This window comes from Sinocyclocheilus anshuiensis, unplaced genomic scaffold (genome assembly GCF_001515605.1).
Source record: "Sinocyclocheilus anshuiensis isolate Anshui unplaced genomic scaffold, SAMN03320099.WGS_v1.1 scaffold1240, whole genome shotgun sequence".
NCBI classification, from domain to species: Eukaryota; Metazoa; Chordata; class Actinopteri; order Cypriniformes; family Cyprinidae; genus Sinocyclocheilus; species Sinocyclocheilus anshuiensis.
The window spans coordinates 1,246,568-1,266,896 of NW_015542555.1; the positions used below are offsets into that span (position 1 = coordinate 1,246,568).

The 20,329-nt window shown below is 35.8% G+C and overlaps 3 protein-coding genes across 7 annotated transcripts in view; 2 read left to right on the forward strand and 1 right to left on the reverse strand.

Moving 5' to 3' along the window:
* Positions 1-764, forward strand: part of LOC107694354 (helicase SKI2W-like) — a 35,837-nt gene extending 35,073 nt beyond the window's left edge. Inside the window, 1 exon segment of the mRNA XM_016494040.1 lies at positions 240-764. Within this exon segment, the coding sequence (XP_016349526.1) occupies positions 240-440 (201 nt within the window). The 3' untranslated portion in view covers positions 441-764.
* Positions 765-1,442: 678 nt separating this feature from the next.
* LOC107694357 (proline-rich transmembrane protein 1-like) lies at positions 1,443-19,069 on the forward strand. Of its 2 annotated transcripts, XR_001634858.1 has the most exons (5): positions 1,443-1,764; positions 3,968-4,326; positions 5,398-5,589; positions 7,289-7,520; positions 18,999-19,069. XR_001634858.1 is itself a non-coding variant. In XM_016494045.1 (4 exons), the coding sequence occupies exons 1-4, from the start codon at positions 1,746-1,748 to the stop codon at positions 7,463-7,465; spliced, it is 747 nt and encodes a 248-aa protein (XP_016349531.1). In that variant the 5' UTR covers positions 1,444-1,745; the 3' UTR covers positions 7,466-8,383. The 2 variants fall into 2 exon arrangements, 1 of the variants encoding a protein (XP_016349531.1); XM_016494045.1 differs by lacking the exon at positions 18,999-19,069 and having other exon boundaries at positions 1,444-1,764; positions 7,289-8,383.
* Positions 15,532-20,329, reverse strand: part of tmem268 (transmembrane protein 268) — an 8,685-nt gene continuing 3,887 nt past the window's right edge. For all 4 annotated transcript variants that reach the window (XM_016494042.1, XM_016494041.1, XM_016494044.1 and 1 more), the window contains exons 7-11: positions 18,983-19,141; positions 18,762-18,872; positions 17,619-17,708; positions 16,869-17,081; positions 15,532-16,280 (exon numbers count right to left, since the gene is read on the reverse strand). In XM_016494042.1, the coding sequence (XP_016349528.1) occupies positions 16,116-16,280; positions 16,869-17,081; positions 17,619-17,708; positions 18,762-18,872; positions 18,983-19,141 (738 nt within the window). In that variant the 3' untranslated portion in view covers positions 15,532-16,115. The remainder of the gene's footprint in view (positions 16,281-16,868; positions 17,082-17,618; positions 17,709-18,761; positions 18,873-18,982; positions 19,142-20,329) is intronic.

Consider the following 20,329-nt stretch of genomic DNA (forward strand, 5'->3'; position numbering starts at 1 on the left):
ATCCATCCATCCATCCATCCATCTATCCGTCTGTCTGTCCATCCATCCATCCATCCATCCATCCATCTATCCATCTATTTATCTTAAATGTAGCTTCTCTAATAATAGCACTTTGCACAAATATTCATATTCTTGTAATGCAATGATATTAATGTCACTATATTAAAATTCCTCTTTGTATAAAGATTTTTCACAATAGGACCTTATTGGGATAATGCTGATGTTTTTGTGTTTGGTAGCCATTTTCTGAGATTGCCCAGCTGACGGATGTGCAGGAGGGGACGATCGTACGCTGCATCTAGAGGCTGGATGAGATCCTGAAGGAAGTGAGACAGGCTGCGCGCATTGTGGGCGACTCCGTCCTGGGCAGCAAGATGGAAAGGGCCTCGCTGGCCATACGCAGAGACGTTGTGTTCACCGCCTCGCTCTACACACACTGAGAGAGCGAGCAAGAGGCAGAATGTGTTTGCGTGTTGATTTGGATACAAAATAGAGCGTGCAGAATATGGACCTGAGAAACTGTACTTGAATTACTGAGTGTATGTTTACATTGAGTTGAGTATGAATGTGAGAGTGAAGGAGTAATTCACCCCTCATACCTGACCAAAGATGTGATCTCAATATGAAATGGAGATTGACATCAGCCATGAACTGCAACTAACTGTACAGCAATAAAATGAGCTGTATGTGGAATACTGGTTTCATCCATATTGTCAGAAAAACTAGAAATTATACAGTGTGTTTGCATTGTGAGCATTTTAACTGCAGTGGTGTTTCTTTTATGTTTGTGTGTCGATATCATCGCTGTTCTCACATTTGCTGTCATTTTTTATTTATTTATTTTTATTTTACTTTTGTCATGCACGATGTTTCTTTATATATTCTGGTTGCGCTGCATTTTTGCTCTCTCTTAACCCTCTGCACCCACTTTTTATCATTAAATATAGTTCATAAATAAATTTAAAAAATCATAAATTAGCCCTCAGATCAATCAGGACTGTAATCAGAAAAAATAAAATATATTGAATCAGATTTGATTTTTAGATTTAGGCCTACTTAAAAATATTTAAAGCTGCATACAACCCAAAGTACAATACTACAGTTACAGGTATTATATTGTAAAACCATCATAAATAAATATGGTATCTCCTTAAAACAATATGCGATTGTAATATTTTAATGTCAATTTTAGCTAATGCCAAGTTTCCACAGTTTTATTGTAACAATAACGATGGTAGTTTATCGGAAACTAGTTACCATGGTAACCACATTATTCGGCGTTCTTAATTTCTTTTTCCGTTTTAAATTTCCGTCTCTTCATTTCTTTTTGTAAACATACTTTATTAGTTTTAGTATTATTAAATTTATCATATTAACGTGATGATATGTGCGGCATGGGTGCCGTAGTGTGGTTCTGCTGTCTCTTTAAGACGCTCTGGTTAATTCAGTGTAACTAGATGCGTTAGTTGAAACCTGTTTTTCTGCTGCTGCTGCTACTGCTGCTCTGGATGTTGCAGTGTGTGAACGTGGGAAAAAAGCAGCAACAGACATCCAGTCGCTTTTACACCTAGATAACCCAGGCTTTACACAGCATACATCAGGATTACCATTGGAAGATGCGTTATAATTAGCCTGGAGAAATCATCAGCATCGTCTGTTGTGATCTGACACACGCACTGGTTGGATTTGGGGTTTTATTACTGGAGGGACAAACTGAACATCGTCGAAACGGATAAATAAACGAGATGTCGTCGGAAAAACACGGTAAAAATGTCTATTTATGTATTTGGTCATACCACAGCTAATTAAATCAGCTCACGCAGCTGGGCGACTCATTTAAATCAAAGGTATTTATTATAAAATAAATGAGAGACAATGCCATATTAAAACGCTATTATACGACCATTCATGAATATTGTTGTTAATCTTTTTTCTTTTTCCCCTTTTTAATTGTTCATCCTTATTTCATCTATATATAGTCATATTTAGGCTGTGTGTCGAATCCTAGTGAGCTGCCTATCTAGGCATCATAATCAGCGCGTAGCCTTATGTCTATAGTCGTGTGCTGCAGTTTTGCTTGTTATAATCTAATATGCTAAGCGTTTTGGGCTTCATATGTGCCTTTCGAAAAATTAAAACTAGCAGATGATCACCATAAACGCTGTCTGTGTAGGCAGCTCGCTAGTATTTGAGACACAACCGTCGTGTTCGTTATTCTCTCAGGTATAGATAGTGTCGTGTTTAACATATAGGCTACATTAGAAACGGCTGTGTGGAGTTTCATTACATGAGAGAAGAGGCACATAGCAGTATGTGGTTTAAAGGGTGTTGTATGAGGCCCTATTTCAGGCATGAGGTCCCTTGGGTCCGTGATTCATCGTGCTGAGCGATGGAGGGCCCTAATCACTTGAAGCTGTAGCGTGATTTTCTGAAATAACGCAGACATATAAGAACCTTTTGGATTAGCCTATCAGTAAACTTCCTTATAAAAAAAAATATTTCTGTGTAATGAGTGTGTAATCAATGTCTTGCAATCTGTACAGTACTAATCTCTTTGTCAACTATTTAGACAAAGAATTAAAGTATATTAATGATTCATATTAATTGTTTAATATACCTAATCTGCACAATGTTAGAAAGAAAAGAGTACACAAATAGACAAGATTATTTAAATATGCTCAGAAAATTATGCATTAAATATGTATCCCTGTGTATTTCTTCCCCTGTATTTAAAAGCAAAATTCCTGGTGAAAAACTACTTTTCCCACAATTCTGCATAAACTCCACCAATCAGAGAGTCGCGGTGAGCAAATCACACCAAAATATTTCTGCAGGGAACGCTCTCAAAATACTCATAAATATCGGCACGGCTGTGATTCGGCTGTAGGTACGAGACAGCAGGCTGAGTGCCGTAGGTAATCACAGCGTGCCGATATTCAGCCATATCTCTCGTCTACGAGTGTGATATTGCACTTATACAACAGTTTGATGGCAAAAGCATAAGAAACAACAACGGAGTGTCTTTAAAAGCCCTCTTTTGTGCAGAACTACTTCCTGCCGCCACATATTCAAATCTAAAGTTGACAATTTAACAGCTGAGCCCAAGCCTCTGTTACTAATTCCAAAACGTCACTTTAGAACTAGTAACGATAACGAAGGAACGTTGAGTTGCTTCATTAAAAGCTTATTGTATTACTGTACTAAAAGCAGTTTATTATGTACAGTAGAGTATTATGATAGAGATTGACAGAGCGAGTGTGATTACCTGCATCTGATACAGCATTGATTCTTCAGATCAATCTCATATTCACAATAAAACAATGTCCGATAGTCTTGTACTATCCTTTCATCTGTTAAGGGTGATTTCCGATGACAGCGCTGCTCAGTGCATTTGTTGGCTGCGTACAAGCTGTTGTTGGAAGTGAAAATAACTTCCTTTACAGCATTTATTTTTCCAATATAAAAGTCTTTACTGCTGACTCGTAAAAACAGTCTCTAATGGCAGAACAATGTTACTAATATCACCATCACGAACACACACACCGTTTCTCAATACTAAACACGAATAAGAAGATAACTATAACTGTAAATGTATTAGCATCCACACCACCGAAAAGGTTCTGTTACGTTTAAGCACCAGCTGCAGTTTTGTCACCTACCACTTTAAATGTTTGAGATTTTTAAAGTCAGATGGATTCTGATTGGCTGTCAATGTTTTTATTGTTCATCAGCTTGAAAAAATCATCCTGATGGTGATTCCAACAATATTGTTCCTCTGTGTTGTTTTCATTATAACGGTCGTGTAAACTTCCCTATTTTCATAGAATTAGAACTTTATCTTTATGGTTATAGGCAGGCTTTTTAAGTAAAATATGCAGCTTCTCTTGTGCTTATCGTCCTTGGTGTGAACGGGCCTTTGCTCTTATAAATATTTGTGGTGTATGACTGTGTTTGTGTCACGGCTCAGGATTGGAGGAGGCAGCGGGAAGGCAGTCCATGTCTCAGCCGATGATGCAGATGGCTCCACCTCCTTACCTCCCCGCCCAGGACCCCAACATGCCCCCACATCCTCCTCCACCTGGCTGTGCCCCACAGCCCAATTACCCCCCTCCCCCTCCCCCTCCTGGATCAGAGGGGTACCTGCAAGAAACCCAGTTCCACTGCGGCACCCTCGGGCCCCAGGGAGCTCCGAACGGATACCCGGTGCAGACGCACGGACCAGTGGGTACCGTCCCTCATCCCCCAGTGGGCTATTTACATACAGGATACCCCCTCCAGCTGCAGCCCTGCACGGCCTACGTGCCCGTCTATCCCATAGGCACAGGGGTGAGTGGGGATTCATTTCAAAAGATGTTTAAACTGCGCAGGATAATCCAGATGTATATAGCATGAGAGCGGGATACAACATACTACAGTAGTTAAACATAGGGAGATGAATGGTTCTGTTAACAGTATGTATTTTTATGTTTTTTTTTGAGTGTTATTATAGGCTTGCTCTTTAAATAAAGTATACAGATTCTCTTATACTTAGAAGATTATGTGAAATGTGATGTGACTCCTTTGCATCCCTGGAGGACAAATAACTTTCCAAGTTGGAAATATACCAGAGGAGATGATATGCTTGATATATCCAGAATTTAACTCTTATCTGCCAATATTAGTGAATTTTGAAAAATGTATTAGTAAAACCTCGACATTTCTTGGCTGATATAGTAAATGTGGAATAGATATTTTCTTTTTAGGTTTAGATACCAGTAAAATTTCATGGTTCTCGGTACCAACTTTTTTACCATAGCAAAAACTAGTTCATCTCCAAATAAATTATTTAAGATTAGGGCTGCAATTTATTAAAAAAATTAATTTGAGATTATTTTGTCATATATTGCAATTCTGTTTTGAACTGCATTTTGATATTTTAATAATAAAAAATGTGGTAATTAAAAAAGAAAACTAAAAATATTACTGTTATGATAATATTTTACACTACAATAGTGATGTTATAATACTAATAGTTATGTGTTAATTTCTTCACTTTCAAATGTTAAGCCTTCAAGCTTTAATTTTGGTGGAAAACTGATGTTTAGTAGACAGCATGTTTAGAAAGGTTTCTCATTACAAATCTTGTGAAAGGCTCAAAAATATTGTTAATTATGCGAAAATAAATTGAACCGGCATACATGATAAATACATAGTGTTTAATCACGATGGATTTGATAATCGCACTAAGGTATATTCTGATTTTGATTTGATTGTGCAGCCCTATTTCAGTTCCTGTGCTGCTAAAGAAAAAATGTAAGGAATTTTCAAGGAAATAATGCCTGTCCAGTATTATATTGTCATGTCCAGTAAAGATATAGGAATTATGCATGGCCTTTCCTGTGTGTTTCTTTTCCTCAGGCGCAGCCTTACATGCCCAACGGTGCACCTCATCCAGGTGTTGCACCCGGCCAGATGGCCATGCATATGCCAAATGGCATTGCTCTGATGGAGTCTCGTCGTCCTCCTCACGACTACCTGCCCATCGCCGTCCTCACCACCGTCTGCTGCTTCTGGCCCACAGGAATAATCGCCATCATCAAAGCCGTGCAGGTAACTGAGCCCAGGCCAAGCTCTGATGCCAGCAGGGCTGAGATATGAATCAGCTCATGGATATCATTTCTGTTTCATGCTGGCTGTTCACACAAGTGAACTACTAAGAATTAAACACATGTTCATAAAACCATTAGGTAAACGGTTGCATTTAAGTCTGGAATATTATCTATGTTTACAAATGATTTACACACAATTCGACTTTTTACATCAAACGATTTAATTTAATTTAGTTACATTTTTTGTTTTAATTTAATTTCATTTAAATAAAACTTTATATTATTATTTTATCTACTTTTTCTAGATTTTTACCAAAACATTTTTTGTCATATGTGACCGTGGACCACAAAACCAGTCATAAGGGTCAATTTTTTTTAAATTGAGATTTATACATCATATGAATAAATAGGCTTTCCATTGATGTATGATTTGTATGATAGGACAATATTTGGCCGAGATACAACTATTTGAAAATCTGGAATCTGAGGGTGCAAAAAAATATAAATACTGAGAAAATCGCCTTTAAAGTTGTCCAAATGAAGTTCTTAGCAATGAATATTACTAATCAAAAATTAAGTTTTGATATATTTACGGTAGGACATTTACAAAATATCTTCATGGAACATGATCTTTACTTTGATTTTTGACTCGATTTTTGGCATAAAAGAAAAATCGAGCATTTGGGCGCATACAAGATTTTTTTGGCTATTGCTACAAATATACCGCAGTGACTTAAGACTGGTTTTGTGCTCCAGAGTCACATATTTGTTTAGTGGTTGTTTGTAAATAATTTACACAGAATTTCATTCAGTTTGGTTGTTTTGACATGAAAAAAACTTAATTTAATGTACTAATTTAATTTCACACTTGCTTTGAGGCATTTTATTTTTATCCATTTTTTTCTAGATATCTACTAAATAGGATTCTTATGTGATATGTGTTTAGTGGTTACATTTCAAAGTGACAAACGATTCACACAGTTTTGTTCAGTTATGGGTTTTTTAACAACAAACAAGTTAATAATTCGATTTAATTTCATTTAATGTCAGACTTGGCATGAACAGGTATTTATCTATTTTTTTTTAGATATATACTAAATAGGATTATTTGTCACTTGTGTGGTTGCGTTTCGTTGTCACATTGTCTATCTAAATTTACAAACAAATTACACAAAATATAGTTCAATTAGGTTTTCAAACAAGTTAATTTCTTTTAATAATTTAATTTCAGACTTGGTGTTTGTTCAATTACATTTTCGTAGCATCAGTTTAATTTAACGATTTAATTAAATTTAATTTCAGACTTGGTGTGACCAGGTATTTTATCAATTTATTCGAGATATCTAGTAAATATGATATTTTTGTCCTATTTGTTTTAGTGGCTGCTTTATTGTATTATCTCATTTACAATGATTTACACATAATTCTGTTCAGTTAGGGGTTTTGTTAGCATCAAACAATTTAATTTAATTTAATATTTCAGATTTGGTATGAACGGGTATTTTATCGATTTATTCGAGATATCTAGTAAATAGGATATTTTTTGTCTAGTGGCTGCATTTTAGTGTGATGTTGTATTATCTAAGTTTACAATAATCCAAACAATTTAACTGAATTTAATGTAATAACTTCAGATTTGGTGTGAACGGGTATTTTATCTATTTTCCTAGATATCCACTAAATAGAATCTCTTTGTTCAGGTGCGTACGGCTGTGGCTCGAGGCGATATGGTTACAGCAGAGATCGCCTCGCGCGAGGCACGTAACTTCTCCTTCATCAGTCTGGCGGTGGGAATCGCCTCCATCGTGCTCTGCACCATACTCACCGTTGTGGTCATCATCGCCTCTCAGCACCACGATGACGACTGGGAGCCCTAGAGAGCCCAGCGCGGGACGCACCTCCCATCCTGACCCCAGGCCATCATTCCAGTCGGTATTCTGCTTTTTCTGTCACACAGCACACTTCTGACGCTCAAGCCACCACATCCTAATCTGCAGTCCAAAATACGCTTTTACAGCCATTTGCCCATGTATTAGTTTGACGGTATGATAAATCCGAACGTGGGGAACACAGCGCATCTACCATGTTGTAAGCGGTGTACGCTCACTCTCTCATTAACCTACCTGAACACTTCCTGTTTCTCCTAAACAAAAGCCTGTGCCAGATCAGTAGTTAGAAATATAGCGTACTAAAGACTTGAGTCAGGTCAGGTGTGTTATCATTTGCTCTTGAAATTTGCCAAAAATTTTACTTTTTAAAAGAAACAAACACGTATTACAAGAACATAATTTTGGTATATTTGTGTTTTTTGATGTTCAAAACATTCCATCTATTATTTGTGCCATTTATCTGTTTATAAAGATATATATATATATTTCTTTGCAGGATGAACTGACAAATTTAGTTACTGAAAGTGTGGCTAAATTGTTTTCTATATGCTAAGTATTGAAAAGTGTAAAATAATGTATTGAATAAGTCGAAAGACTAAAAGGTTATTGAAATAAGTTTCATTATAGTAGAACTGGAATTTCACCTAAAGGAATTTCTGTTGTGTGGTTCAGAAGAGTGTATATCAGTATTGAATACTCAGTGGTTTCTTTTCTGAAACCCAAAGCCAGAAGTCTACTCTACGCAGTACACAAACACAGATGCAAATGCTTGGCCAATGCGTTGCTTGCATGCAGTTCTGTTGTACATATTTAAAGCTAGTGATGCTCATAATTAAAGTTTTCATTTAGCTGAAAACCCAAACCAAAAATCAAGTCTGGGTAATTAAATTTGGGTATCTCTTCAGCAACGAGCCTCCTTGCGATATTTTAGCTGAACAAATTTTACATTATGCTACTTTAGCATCATTTTTGGTTTACCTGTTTGTCTGTTGTATTTTATACACAAAATAGAAAATAGAAATAAATGTTCTTTTGAACATTTAGTTTAACTACATGTTCAATTTTTGCACTACTAGTGGTGCAATTGACCCTTCGCAGGGAGTTTGATTGGCAGGTGATCTGACCAATCATAACAAAGAATCCGCTATTTTGTCCGACAAACAAATCAGACAGGAGAGTAGATTAACATTGGTGGATTTAAACTTGAAAAATTGGTTATTGACGTCTTTCCGCGATTTAAATAAAATACCTTCTGATGTTCATTCATGTTTATTTCGTGCTTTAAAGGGGTCATATGATGCTGCTAAAAAGAACATTTAATAAAAGTGACGCCTTCTTTCTTTGCGTGAAGATGTGGGAAGAGTTGCATAACGCCGCCCAAATAGTGACGTAGACATGTGGGGGCGTGTTAGAATTAGCCTTTTTTTTACAAAAGAATATCTCTTTGGATTTGAGACTTTAGTCTTTGCAACTTTACAGATCTTCTTTATGCACCAAGAGCTTGTAACACTCCAAAGAGAAAGGAAAAATTGAATTCGCATCATATGACCCCTATAAGTAAATATAAAAATACGATCGGTTCACATGCCGCTTAAACTGAGGCGCTACAGCAGTGTCATGACACATTAAAGAGCCACAAAACTGTATTTGTTGTTTGAATTTCTTAAAAATGACAATTTTAATGCTGAGACTTTTTTTGCCCCGATGTCCAACATTGTTAACCACAAAACCACATTCTGTGTGAATGGCCCTTTATTGTGGTAGCTGACTATAAAAATCATGACAGTTTAACCAACTTTAACTAGCTCAGCAGGATCCTCAACAAACTGTTACTCTGCCATGACAGTAAACTGACCCCAGAAGAAGACAATTTATACTAATGTATAGCACCCCTTGTGGCAACACTGAGAATTGCAATGTGTATTTGCGTGTGATTATAAATTGCTGACAAGTTTACAATGCAGCAATATGTGAAAATAGCTAAAAGCATTTGTGTTCATGTACTTGCGTAGTGTATGTCTTGGGCCTAAGTGTTCCCAAGTGTCTTGTTTGCAAACCGGTCTCGAATCGATCCAGTTCAGAGGTGTTCAAAGAATGTATTCTAGGGTGAAATTATTACTTCATTACTGACTATTGTAAATTGGCTCTTCATTGAAGGAACACGAGATTTGTGTGTTGTGAACTAGTGTATTATTTATTGTTTAAACCCTAAATTATTCATTTGTGTATTAAATTGATACTTCTATATTTATTGATGTATAAATATGTAATCATTGGTCTAACTGTTGTGCTGAAATATTTGGTTATCTTTCCTAGATAACAGTCAATCATCACAGATGATTGCTCAGCTGGCATATTTTGATGACGCATGTGATAATATGCACTTTTTAATGCTCAGTAAGCAAGTAGCTAGTTTGTCTCACTTCTTTGTAGATGAGAGTGTAACTTGCTTCAAATCTGACCTCATTGAAACTCCTCACATGCTGCTGTCAGTTAGCTGTAGTTTGTTAGGTAAACGCATTTAGCTCAATGGTTTGGTTGAATGAAAAGAATCAAACAATCCTAGAGTGGTCCTATATATATATATATATATATATATATAGTACTGAAACATGGATGCAGTGTTTTAGATTTTAATTTTAGGACTCCAGTATGTGAATTAATCTCTTACTGCTTTAAAAATGCACCCATTTGTGCCATCCGCTGACTGTATAATCTGTAAAACTTTGTTTTCAAACGAGAGTTCACCCAAAAATGAAAAGTCTGTCATTTACTCACCCTCATGCCAGTCCAAAAACCTTTATGACTTTCTTTTTTCTATGGAGCATAAAAGGAGAAATAGACCACAATGTTGAATATTCCATAATCTGAGGCTGTTGAACTTTTTAAACAAAAAACATTGTTTAAAAAATTGTCAAATATATTATTTGGCTTTACAAGATTTGTAATATAGTGCCCAAAATTTATTTTATTTTATTTTATTTTTTTTTGTTTTATTTTTTTTATTAATAAAATCTGCTATATGTTGTGTTCCATGAAAGAAAGAAAGTCATAAAGATTTTGAACAACATGGAAATAAAGGTAATGCCAGAATTTTCATATTTGGATTGGTTCAGTGGATGATCTTTTCATTTATGTATAAAGCTTTAGGATTTCTACATTTCTTGCTTGACAGTCGTGCCGAGAGTAAAATGAGCTTCATTGTTTCAGTGAAATACTAGAAAAGAGAACAGCCAATTTTGATAAACAAGTGTCCAAATGTGAAAGACGGGAGAAAATCATCTTTTGCATCCATTTTGAGCACACACTTTCTGTCCTCTACTGCCATGTCACTCAATTAAAAAGTATTTATTTTGCTTATGTAATTTGAACTGCGTCATATCGTTCTTTTCCTGCTCTCTTTAATCGATTTCTCGATCTATTTTTGAACAAATGACTTGCAGCATATTGCAAGTGTTTCGCTGAACTGTTTGTTGAATGACTTCTGGTGTATGGTTTATGCCTGTTAGAGGTGTGATTGCGCACGGTCATGTTTATATGGGCTACGTCTAAAAATATGACCCTCATTTTCTAACTAAGAGAGCATAGTTTCAACAGAAATCCTGTCTGTTAATAAGACAAGCTTGTCGGATACATTTCATTTTGGTGTTTTAAAGTTGTGCAAACACTGTACAGTTGATGTGAACCTAGCTCCTGTTTATAATCAGCCCAGCAATATGCTTTTTCACACAGTTGTGATATAAAGCAAATGCTTTATTGTTATAAACATGGCCGCTGAGATCTGATTGCCTATAGTTACTGCACACGGTTTCTCTAAGCTTGTAAATGCGGTAGGTTTATTTAATTTTTCTTTCCTTTGATTTTGGACGTGAATTGTGACATGTTTTTGTGAGATTTGCCCTCTTAATGAGACCAAGCATTGATTTGCTGTGTAAGAATCCAGTGATTTGAATTAAAGCGGAGTACCTGGTTGTGCAAGAATCGATTGCGTTGTGTTTTCTCTGCCTTTGTCTCTCTCGCGTTTGGCCTTTCTCTTTGTCTCAGAGGTGCTATTTATAGTTGCCCTGTTTTTTCCTCTCCATCTCTGAATCTTTTTCCCTTGTGTCACTGGAGCTATAGTGTATCTCCACATCACATCACTGATAAACTGATAGGAGGGCGCCAGTGTCTCTTAAAATCCTCTCATTTACATATTGTATCTATTGCGTGGCATACAGTAATAGCCCAGGGGCTGCAGCTCTTCTCAATCTGTGAGCGCATCTGTCGCTCTGTGGATCAAATTCAATATGACGCTCGGCCATAACAGTGAGGGAGTGAAGATAGCTATCAGAAAGCATCGGCACAGGACAGAAAATGCCAAATGCACTTTTTGCAGAAAGTTATGATTCATTTATTTCATGAGTGAGAGTGTCCAATAGAAGATGGGTTACAGAGAAAAAGTGAGTAGTATTATGTTGGTCATGTGAGTCTTCATCTCATGTTACTTTATGTTTTAAACTATTCATTTATTTTGTGGTAAAATGAGGAAATGGTTATGTTAATCTTTTGGACTGTTCTGTATTGTAAGCAAAGTTTATTACCATGATGTGTTTCTGAAATTTAAATTTTGAGTTCTCATTTATAGTCTAATGGATATAGATTCTAAAATATAGTAATTGTATTACATAAAAAATTTACTGTAATGCAGTGTTTTTTTTTGGGGGGGGGGGGTTGTTTTTTGCCGTTTTTTTTTTTCAATGGTTCTGTAAACAGTGTTATTGTTGATCATTAAAACTAGAACAATAAAAAGTTTTTGTTTGAAATTAATTGCAAATAAACCTAAAATATTAGATGGGGAAAACAAAAAGTTGCATGTACTAAAACGAATAAATATTAATTAGCACTAATATTAAAGTGATGTTATTAAATATAATAATATAGTGCTGTTCATTATCCTTATGCTGAAATTTATTATCTAAGTTTTAGGCTACCATAATTGTAATATCTAGTGCATTTGACTTGTGTATTAAACAGTGGTCGCTGGATGTGTGTTTCACACATTTAAACATATTGGAGGGAAAGTGTATAAATTACTAATACTACTACTACAAATAAATGCTGTAATAGTGTATAAATAATACTAAAATGACACTGCCTAAAATAGTCTTCTTCATTTTTAAAACGTGATTTCTCATGTGTATCTTTTGATTTTGGGGTGAAATATGCCCTGCGCGTGTTCTTTGTGAATTTCATCCAAAATGGAAAGTGGTGAGAGAGAAGAGAGATGAATGGAGTTAGAAGAAGGAAGCAGGCCAGATTGCAGATGGTCGTTTAGCCTCCTGAAGAGACCCATCGTTTCAGTAATCATTTAACACCGCAGGCCTGCCGTCTTCCTCAACACAGTTTTGTCTCCTCTGCTCTGACCCTCACGCCGTGTGTTGTGTCGCCTATGTACTCACCCAGCAATCACCTCCACAGCTCCATCAAGGCTGATTAACAGCCTGTGTTGGTGGGCTACATCTGGTGTACACGTCCCTCACAGCGCTATGCTGTTTGGAGCCGCTGCGCTCTGTTGGTTAGGATTGCATACCCAAGTGCTATTTGTGCCGAGCTTTGAGCAGTGCAGTGTTGATTCACTGACTCGCTGCTTGATTCATGTTGACACCCTTACTGTCATTTCCTATCTCTGCCACACTGGCTCTCTCCGCTCTCCCTGCACTGTCCTCCCCTCACCAGACTTACGTAAGACCCGCGCTTTACACAGTGTCCTAACTAGACACGACAAGTTTCCAGTGACAAGTAATTTCTCTGTTCGCACGGAAAGTGAAAAAGCAGCAGAATCACATATTTCATGTTTAACGACTGCTTGTGCTCACCACAGATTAAGATAACAAATCAAAAATGGCCCTTACTTTAAAAAACATGCACAAAAATCATTTTGTGAATGATTTGTCAGTGCACATTATTCAAAACAAACAAAAATGTTTGCCTTTATAATTTTCCATCAATATGTAAATAACTTTCTCTGCCTCTTAAACAACTTTCCTATTTGGCTGACATCATCAGTCCCTCTTATTTTTAGCCCCACCCCTCCAACTACTTTGTATACAGAGACACTTTTCACTATCCAATCAATTAGCGAATGTATTAACTAACAATAACCGAATGCTTCACTCACCTTTAGGAGGATGTTTCTTAAGATTTGGAGAAATATAGCATTACATCACTTGCTCACCAATGGATCCTCTGCAGTGAATGGGTGCCGTCAGAATGAGTGCTGATAAAAACATCACAATAATCCACAAGTAATCCACACCACTCCAGTCCATCAGTTTTATAAGAAACAAATCCATCATTAAGACATTTTTAACTTCAGATCATTGCTTCCAGCTAAAATACAAGTCCTCTGTCCATAAAATTGTTTTCTCCATTGGAATCAGGAGAGAAATATGCACAGATCAAGTACCATTTACAAGCCAAACAGACCAAAACAGTTCTAAATATGTCGGTGGATTTTTATGTGACAGAAAAACAGAAGATGGACTTTTCACTGGAGGAAGTGTTATAATAGATTATAGACTTTTTTGACCATGACGGTTTAAAGTTAATGATAGAGTTGTTTCTCATAAACCCGCAGCGTTTTTCTTCACAAGAGGTTAATTGATGGACTGGAGTGGTGTGGATTACTTGTGGATTATTGTGATGTTTTTATCAGCTGTTTGGACTCTCATTCTGACGGCACCCATTCGCTGCAGAGGATCCACTGGTGAGTAAGTGATGTAATGCTAAATTTCTCCAAATCTGTTCTGATGAAGAAACAAACTCTAAATCTACATCTTGAATGGCCTGAGGGTGAATACATTTTCAGCAAATTTTCCATTTTTGGGTTAACATTTTCCTTAAATAATATTAACAGATACAACTTTTGATTTTAATAATGTATTACTAAATGTTGAAATGAATTAATGAGATTAATAAATGATTAAGAAGTATTTTTAATTGTTAATTCATGTTAAATAACATAGTTAACTAATATAATCTTGGCAAACATGAGCCGTTTTTGGCTGTCTGCTATGGAGGGGCTCAGGGAGGATGTTCTACTCGAGCTCTGATTTGCCTATTGATGATTACATAGGCAAAACACATGGAGGAGAAACACAAGAAGGAGAAGGAGGAATGCCGAAAGAACTGACATCGTGAAGAATTAAGAGGTTGCTTTTATATCCTGGAAATAATTAGAAATTAGATGGGCGTACTCCTCCCAAACGTATGTTTACAGTTTTTTTTTTTTATTGGTTTGGTACTATTTTCACAAGTGAGGTGTACACAACTGATCACACTTTTAACACCACTAGTCATTCTTTCAAAACCTGATCTCATGATTTCATTGTAGCTGTACATATTTTCATGCCACATAATCATTGTTTCAGAACACAAGATCATCGTGATATGTATTGAGAACATTTGTTTTAATCACCAAAACACAACAGTAAGATCTTCTTTCAAGTTAGTACTTTTAACAATCAGTTCATTCAAGAGCAAGCAATGCAAGATTCATGTTTCAAATCACCTTTGTTGCTGAAATACAGTAAAACAGGCAATAACTGTCATGTTAGAAAATACACTTACGTTACCTAACTTGCATATCTCACATAAAATCAATAATGTCTTTACCATGGTAATACTTCTGTATACAGTATCACATGGAATAATGTAATGTAAAATGCTGTATTTGATGCCATCTGTCTATTGAATCTATATCTATATATGCATCAAATGATTCACTGATTAACCATGAAGATGAGTTAGATTAAATAATAGACTAATGTATTAAACTGAATGAGAAGTCATGCAAATGAAAAGTTTGATCGTAAGAGCTTCATGAAAGGCAGTTACTGTGACTGAAACATTTATATAGATGAAACACTTATTTTGTGTAGTGAGAAGGATATTTTGTGATTGTGTGTATTGTACTAAAAGAATGGAAAATATGCTGAAATGTTTGAAAAAAGTGCACTTTTGATGATTTGTTGTTGATTTGTACTAAGAGTTTTGAAAATGTACCACTTGCTTGTGAAAATAGTACCAAACCAATTAAAAAAAACTGTAATAACTTTATAACTACAAATTGTTGTACAAAGCCAATACCGAAAGGTACCGAAGGTACTGATAAACTCAAGTCCTTTGACCATCCTAAATTTTTGCTTGGTTCAATATATCCTGTATCATCTGGAAATTTGCAAAAATCCATGTTTATAAATGTTGAGGTGATTACTTTTTATCACTTGTTGCTTTGTACCTGGTTGAGACAGTGTAATCAGAATCTCATAAAGATAAAGTCATGATTTAAAAAAAAAATACAGCTATGTTGAGCAAGGTTTTGGATCAGTGCGACTGATGGTCTTGTCAGTTTGTCTGGTTAATACAAGAACTGTCAACTGTCACTTCATTCTTTCACACATGGAGAGCATATGGTATAAATAGAGAACCACAAGTCAGGAAACAAAAATATATTTCAGTACACAGATGAAATCATAACAGTTTCAAGAGCAGCAGGAACAGTCTGTGACTATATCATAACTGACAGCAAAACAATCATCCCAGAGAAATGGATGACTAATACTTTTGAATGTGAGATTTGATAGTCATTATAGTCTGTCTACCGCAGGACCTTCAGCTCCACGTACTCACACAGACACAGACAGGAAGTGGAATGATTTTTCCCTGCACCTGTAGGCCGCTGGGGAGGAGCAGGAAGCTTGTTTGAGACCAGCAGTCTGACATAAAGTGCACTGTAGGTCATCAGGAGCTGCTGAGCAATCACCTGAAGAAAACAGTTGCATAGTCTTTACTTGGATTATAGAATCTATACGATTCAACTGAAGACTCAAATAAAATTCTCGTTTTTACCATTTTTTCCCCCCTATGAGAATAATTAAGTTGCATTTAATGAATAAAAATTTATTTTAATCAACTTCAGTAGTCTAGGTGACTGAATTATTGCATAAATGAAAGAGAGGAGTCTTGTTGCCTAGTCTCCTATGATGCACAAACTAACCAATCAGAATGGTTATGCAAACGATGGGACATCATTTCCATATAAATAAACAAATACATTATAGGAGGAGGTCTGCTAAACCTTCAGATGACCTGCCTGATTTGTCCAATTCATTTTCCTATAATGACAGTTGTTGGTTTGGTGATGGGAAATATTATTATGCAGCCTTAATGATCAAGGATTTCCTAATATATTAGAAAAAATATGGTAAAGTACTATAATCTTCTATTGTTACCATGTGTTGTATTTGATCAATTTGAATCTGAATCAGTTTTCATGTAGAATTCTCATTCAAGCCACCATTGGTAAGAATATAGGGACACTTATTTATATGAATAATTGATATTTTTTCACCTGATTTGAGAGAGTGGTGTCAGGCATCAAGCTGAAGTTTTTGGTGAGTTTAGAGTCTTCCCGTTGACTAGTTGATGCGCTTCGCTCTCGTCCCTCCACCAGCAGCGGCTGCTCTTCTTCTGGAAGCTCCTCGTCCTGTACTCCAGTCTCGGGATCCAGGGTCGTGACCTCGGTCACTAGAACTAGGTGGGACATTCTTTTCTTGAGTTTGTTCTGCAGGGTGAAAGGGCAACTTTGTGACATGTTTCTTTCTCTTGCAGTGTTATTTTAGTATCACCGACATACTATTATAGTTTTATTCACATTTTTAGTTAATTATAGTTACAGTTTTAGTCATTTTGTTGTGGTTTCCTGTCGTTTTTATTAGTTATCGTTTTTGTTTTAAATATGTCTACATGTAGTTGATTAATTTTTGTTATTTTAGTACATCAAGTCAAACTAAATGAAAATGAGAAATGATGCCTGTCAACTACCTGAAATAAAACAAGTTTACTTTTTTTTCAGTTAACATAACATTTTTTTAGCTTTCATTAACTATAATAACCCTGTTCTCTCATCATTTTTGTCTTCCTATCTGAGTGAGACTAAACCGTAAACTGTTGAAGAGCAACATTTGGATTTAATCTGCGCTCTACAGTTGTTTGATGTACCACTGCTTTTGTAGCACAAAACATTTGTGTATTGATTATTTTCTATGGAGCCCTTGAAGCATCAACATAAGAACAAATCAATGAACAAAAGCAAGCCAACCTGTACTTGATCCCTGACAAAACTCGTGTCGTTCAACGCTTCAGTCAGAGATATCAGACATGGGGACAAGTCCCAGTACACACAGAAGAGCTGCGGACAGAAAGAAAGATCAAGCAGAAGAGCAGTTAAACAAGTCTGTTCATGGCTCTATACACATTATCAGTTCCATCAGATAGACTACAGAAGAAGAAATCAAGATAAGGGTGCAACTCAGGAAGGCGTTCAGTTATCTGATTATACAGTACAGTTTACAATCTCTTTTACTCTCTAGAGTACCACTAGACCGTTAACCGTCACTCTCAACTTTCTGGCTTACAAATTCAGAAATCTATTATTGCTTACAATCTTCCTGGTTTTGTTTGGGAGTGAAATAGAGAAAAAGAAATATTAAATATTGGAATTTGAACGAATGTGTCTATTTTGACCAAATTTATTTGCATGCATAGACCATGCATGCAAATAAATTTGGTATATGCATGCAAATAAATTTGGTCAAAATAGACACATTCGTTTAAAGTCCCATATTTCTTTTTCTCTATTTCACTCCCAAACAAAACCAGGAAGATTGTAAGCAATAATAGATGCTGGTAGGTGTGTACTGTAGCTTATGCTTCATATCTATATTTAAAGGGATAGTAATTCTGTCTTCATTTACACACCCTATTGTCGTTCCAAACCCGTTTGACTTTATTTATTTACTCTCTGGAACACAAAAGATTATATTTTGAAGAATGTCGATAACCAAACAATTTTGGTACACAATGACTTCCACGGTGTGAACAAAAATAACACTGAGACATTCTGCAAAAGAAAAAAAACATCAAACAGTTTTGACTTCTTCATATTTGGGGGAACTATCCCTTTAAATTTCTCATGCTGCCACAAAGGATGATGGGAAATGTAGTTTTGTGAGTAAGACGCCACATATACTGGTTAATTAGTAATATTTTCTGGCACGCTTGATCGCATAAAATGTGTACAAAGTACATCGCACAATCAGCAGTGATGATCAAAACCTGTTACCTTCTGCCATAAAACATAATTGACTCCTCACCCAATTCAAAAAGGCCATTCAATGAATGATGATCATGCTGACAAGAGTGGAGATACAGTATACAGTAAACACACATTATGAGTAATTACCTGCAGGTTTCCTCTGCATTTCTGGACCCAGTCAGCCACTCCCAACAGCAGCTTGTGTCTGACCGTGTGCTCATTAACCCCCACCAACCGCACGTCTGTGTTCATGTTGATCTGAAACAGATGCACCTCTTAATCTCAGCTACAATCAGATCTGCATTAAAAGGGAATACGGGTTTGTTTTTACAAGAAAGAGCGAGTGATGTGATCACGTGACAGCCCACCTCTCTGTTGCTGTAGTGGAAGATGAGGTTGATGGCGGAGGTGAGGATCACGGACACCAGACTGACACACAGACAGAGCACCCAGAACTCTGCTGTGCTGCCATCGAGGTACATGTGAATGGTAGAGTACACAGCGCACCACAGCACCACATACAAGACCTGCAACAGAAACGCAACATGCTGTATTTCCTTGCAGTCACCTGATCCTCCAAATTCCTGCCCGCTTATTTCTTCTGTCTGATGGTTGGATGTGTTTTTGTGAAAAATAGTGAAAGGTAAATGTCAGGCATGATTTCTGAATCCGAAATGTACTATTTTTTAGTTTTCTTGTACTGTTGAATAAAAAAATTAATCGCATGACAACATGACCAGGTAACATTTCATCCCAAAATGAAAACGTAAAAATGAGAAATGTCTTTTTACATAAAGAAAAGTAATCTTATTTTCATCACCATAAAGCCATTTTACTTTTTCAGTAATTACCATTATTTTCATTGATGATTCTCATTAGATTCCTATTATTACCATATAGTAATTTTCACTGTATTACAACAATTAAACCTTAACCTTTACTGTAAAAATCCATTCGGCAATAACTATAACACTAAGTATAACTATGTCCGTAACTATAAAGTTGTAATAATCATTCTAATTCTATGAGAATAGTGAAGTCTACACCACAACCACAAAGATATGACGGCACAGAGGAACAATATTGTTGAAGCATTCAAAACGGCAGCGCACAATTAAAATAAACAAAAAAATTATCACCCTGTGGTGTGATCACTAATATAGTTAGCGTTATAGTTATCTTTGTACTTGTCATTCTTGGTGTGAAGTCCATTAACACATTTCTTATTTAAATTAGCCTAAATGAAAGGCATAAAAGCAATACTACAATTATTTAAACACAATGCATAAATACACTCCAAAAAATGTGTATTGTCAAAAAAAAAAAAAAGGCCACAATGTACGGTATTAATATAAAGGAATTTTCTGTATTGATTTTTTACAGGTGTTTAACCTATATTTAGAATTTTGCATTGCATTGCATTGCGTTGTGTTTTACAGTTGATGGAAATGTCCGTAAAATTAATGGATAATGCCCTGACAGAAATGTTTGGGGTTTGTGTTTGTTTGTATACATTTAAATTTAAATGATTTATATTTTAATGATCTATTTAATTGTACTATTTACAATTTATTTATTTAATTTATATTTGGTTTAATTAGTGAAAGTGGAAATCTTAATGGTTCTAAAAAAAACATTTAATTTCTTTAAAGGGGTCATATGATGCTGCTAAAAATAACATTATTTTGTGTATTTGGTGTAATGAAATGTGTTTA

Bases quoted from the DNA above. Each gene is read 5' to 3' on its own strand.
- LOC107694357 (XM_016494045.1), top strand. The intron at 4,327-5,397 runs GTGAGTGGGGAT...TCTTTTCCTCAG, and splicing joins TCTATCCCATAGGCACAGGG to GCGCAGCCTTACATGCCCAA. The intron at 5,590-7,288 runs GTAACTGAGCCC...CTCTTTGTTCAG, and splicing joins CCATCATCAAAGCCGTGCAG to GTGCGTACGGCTGTGGCTCG.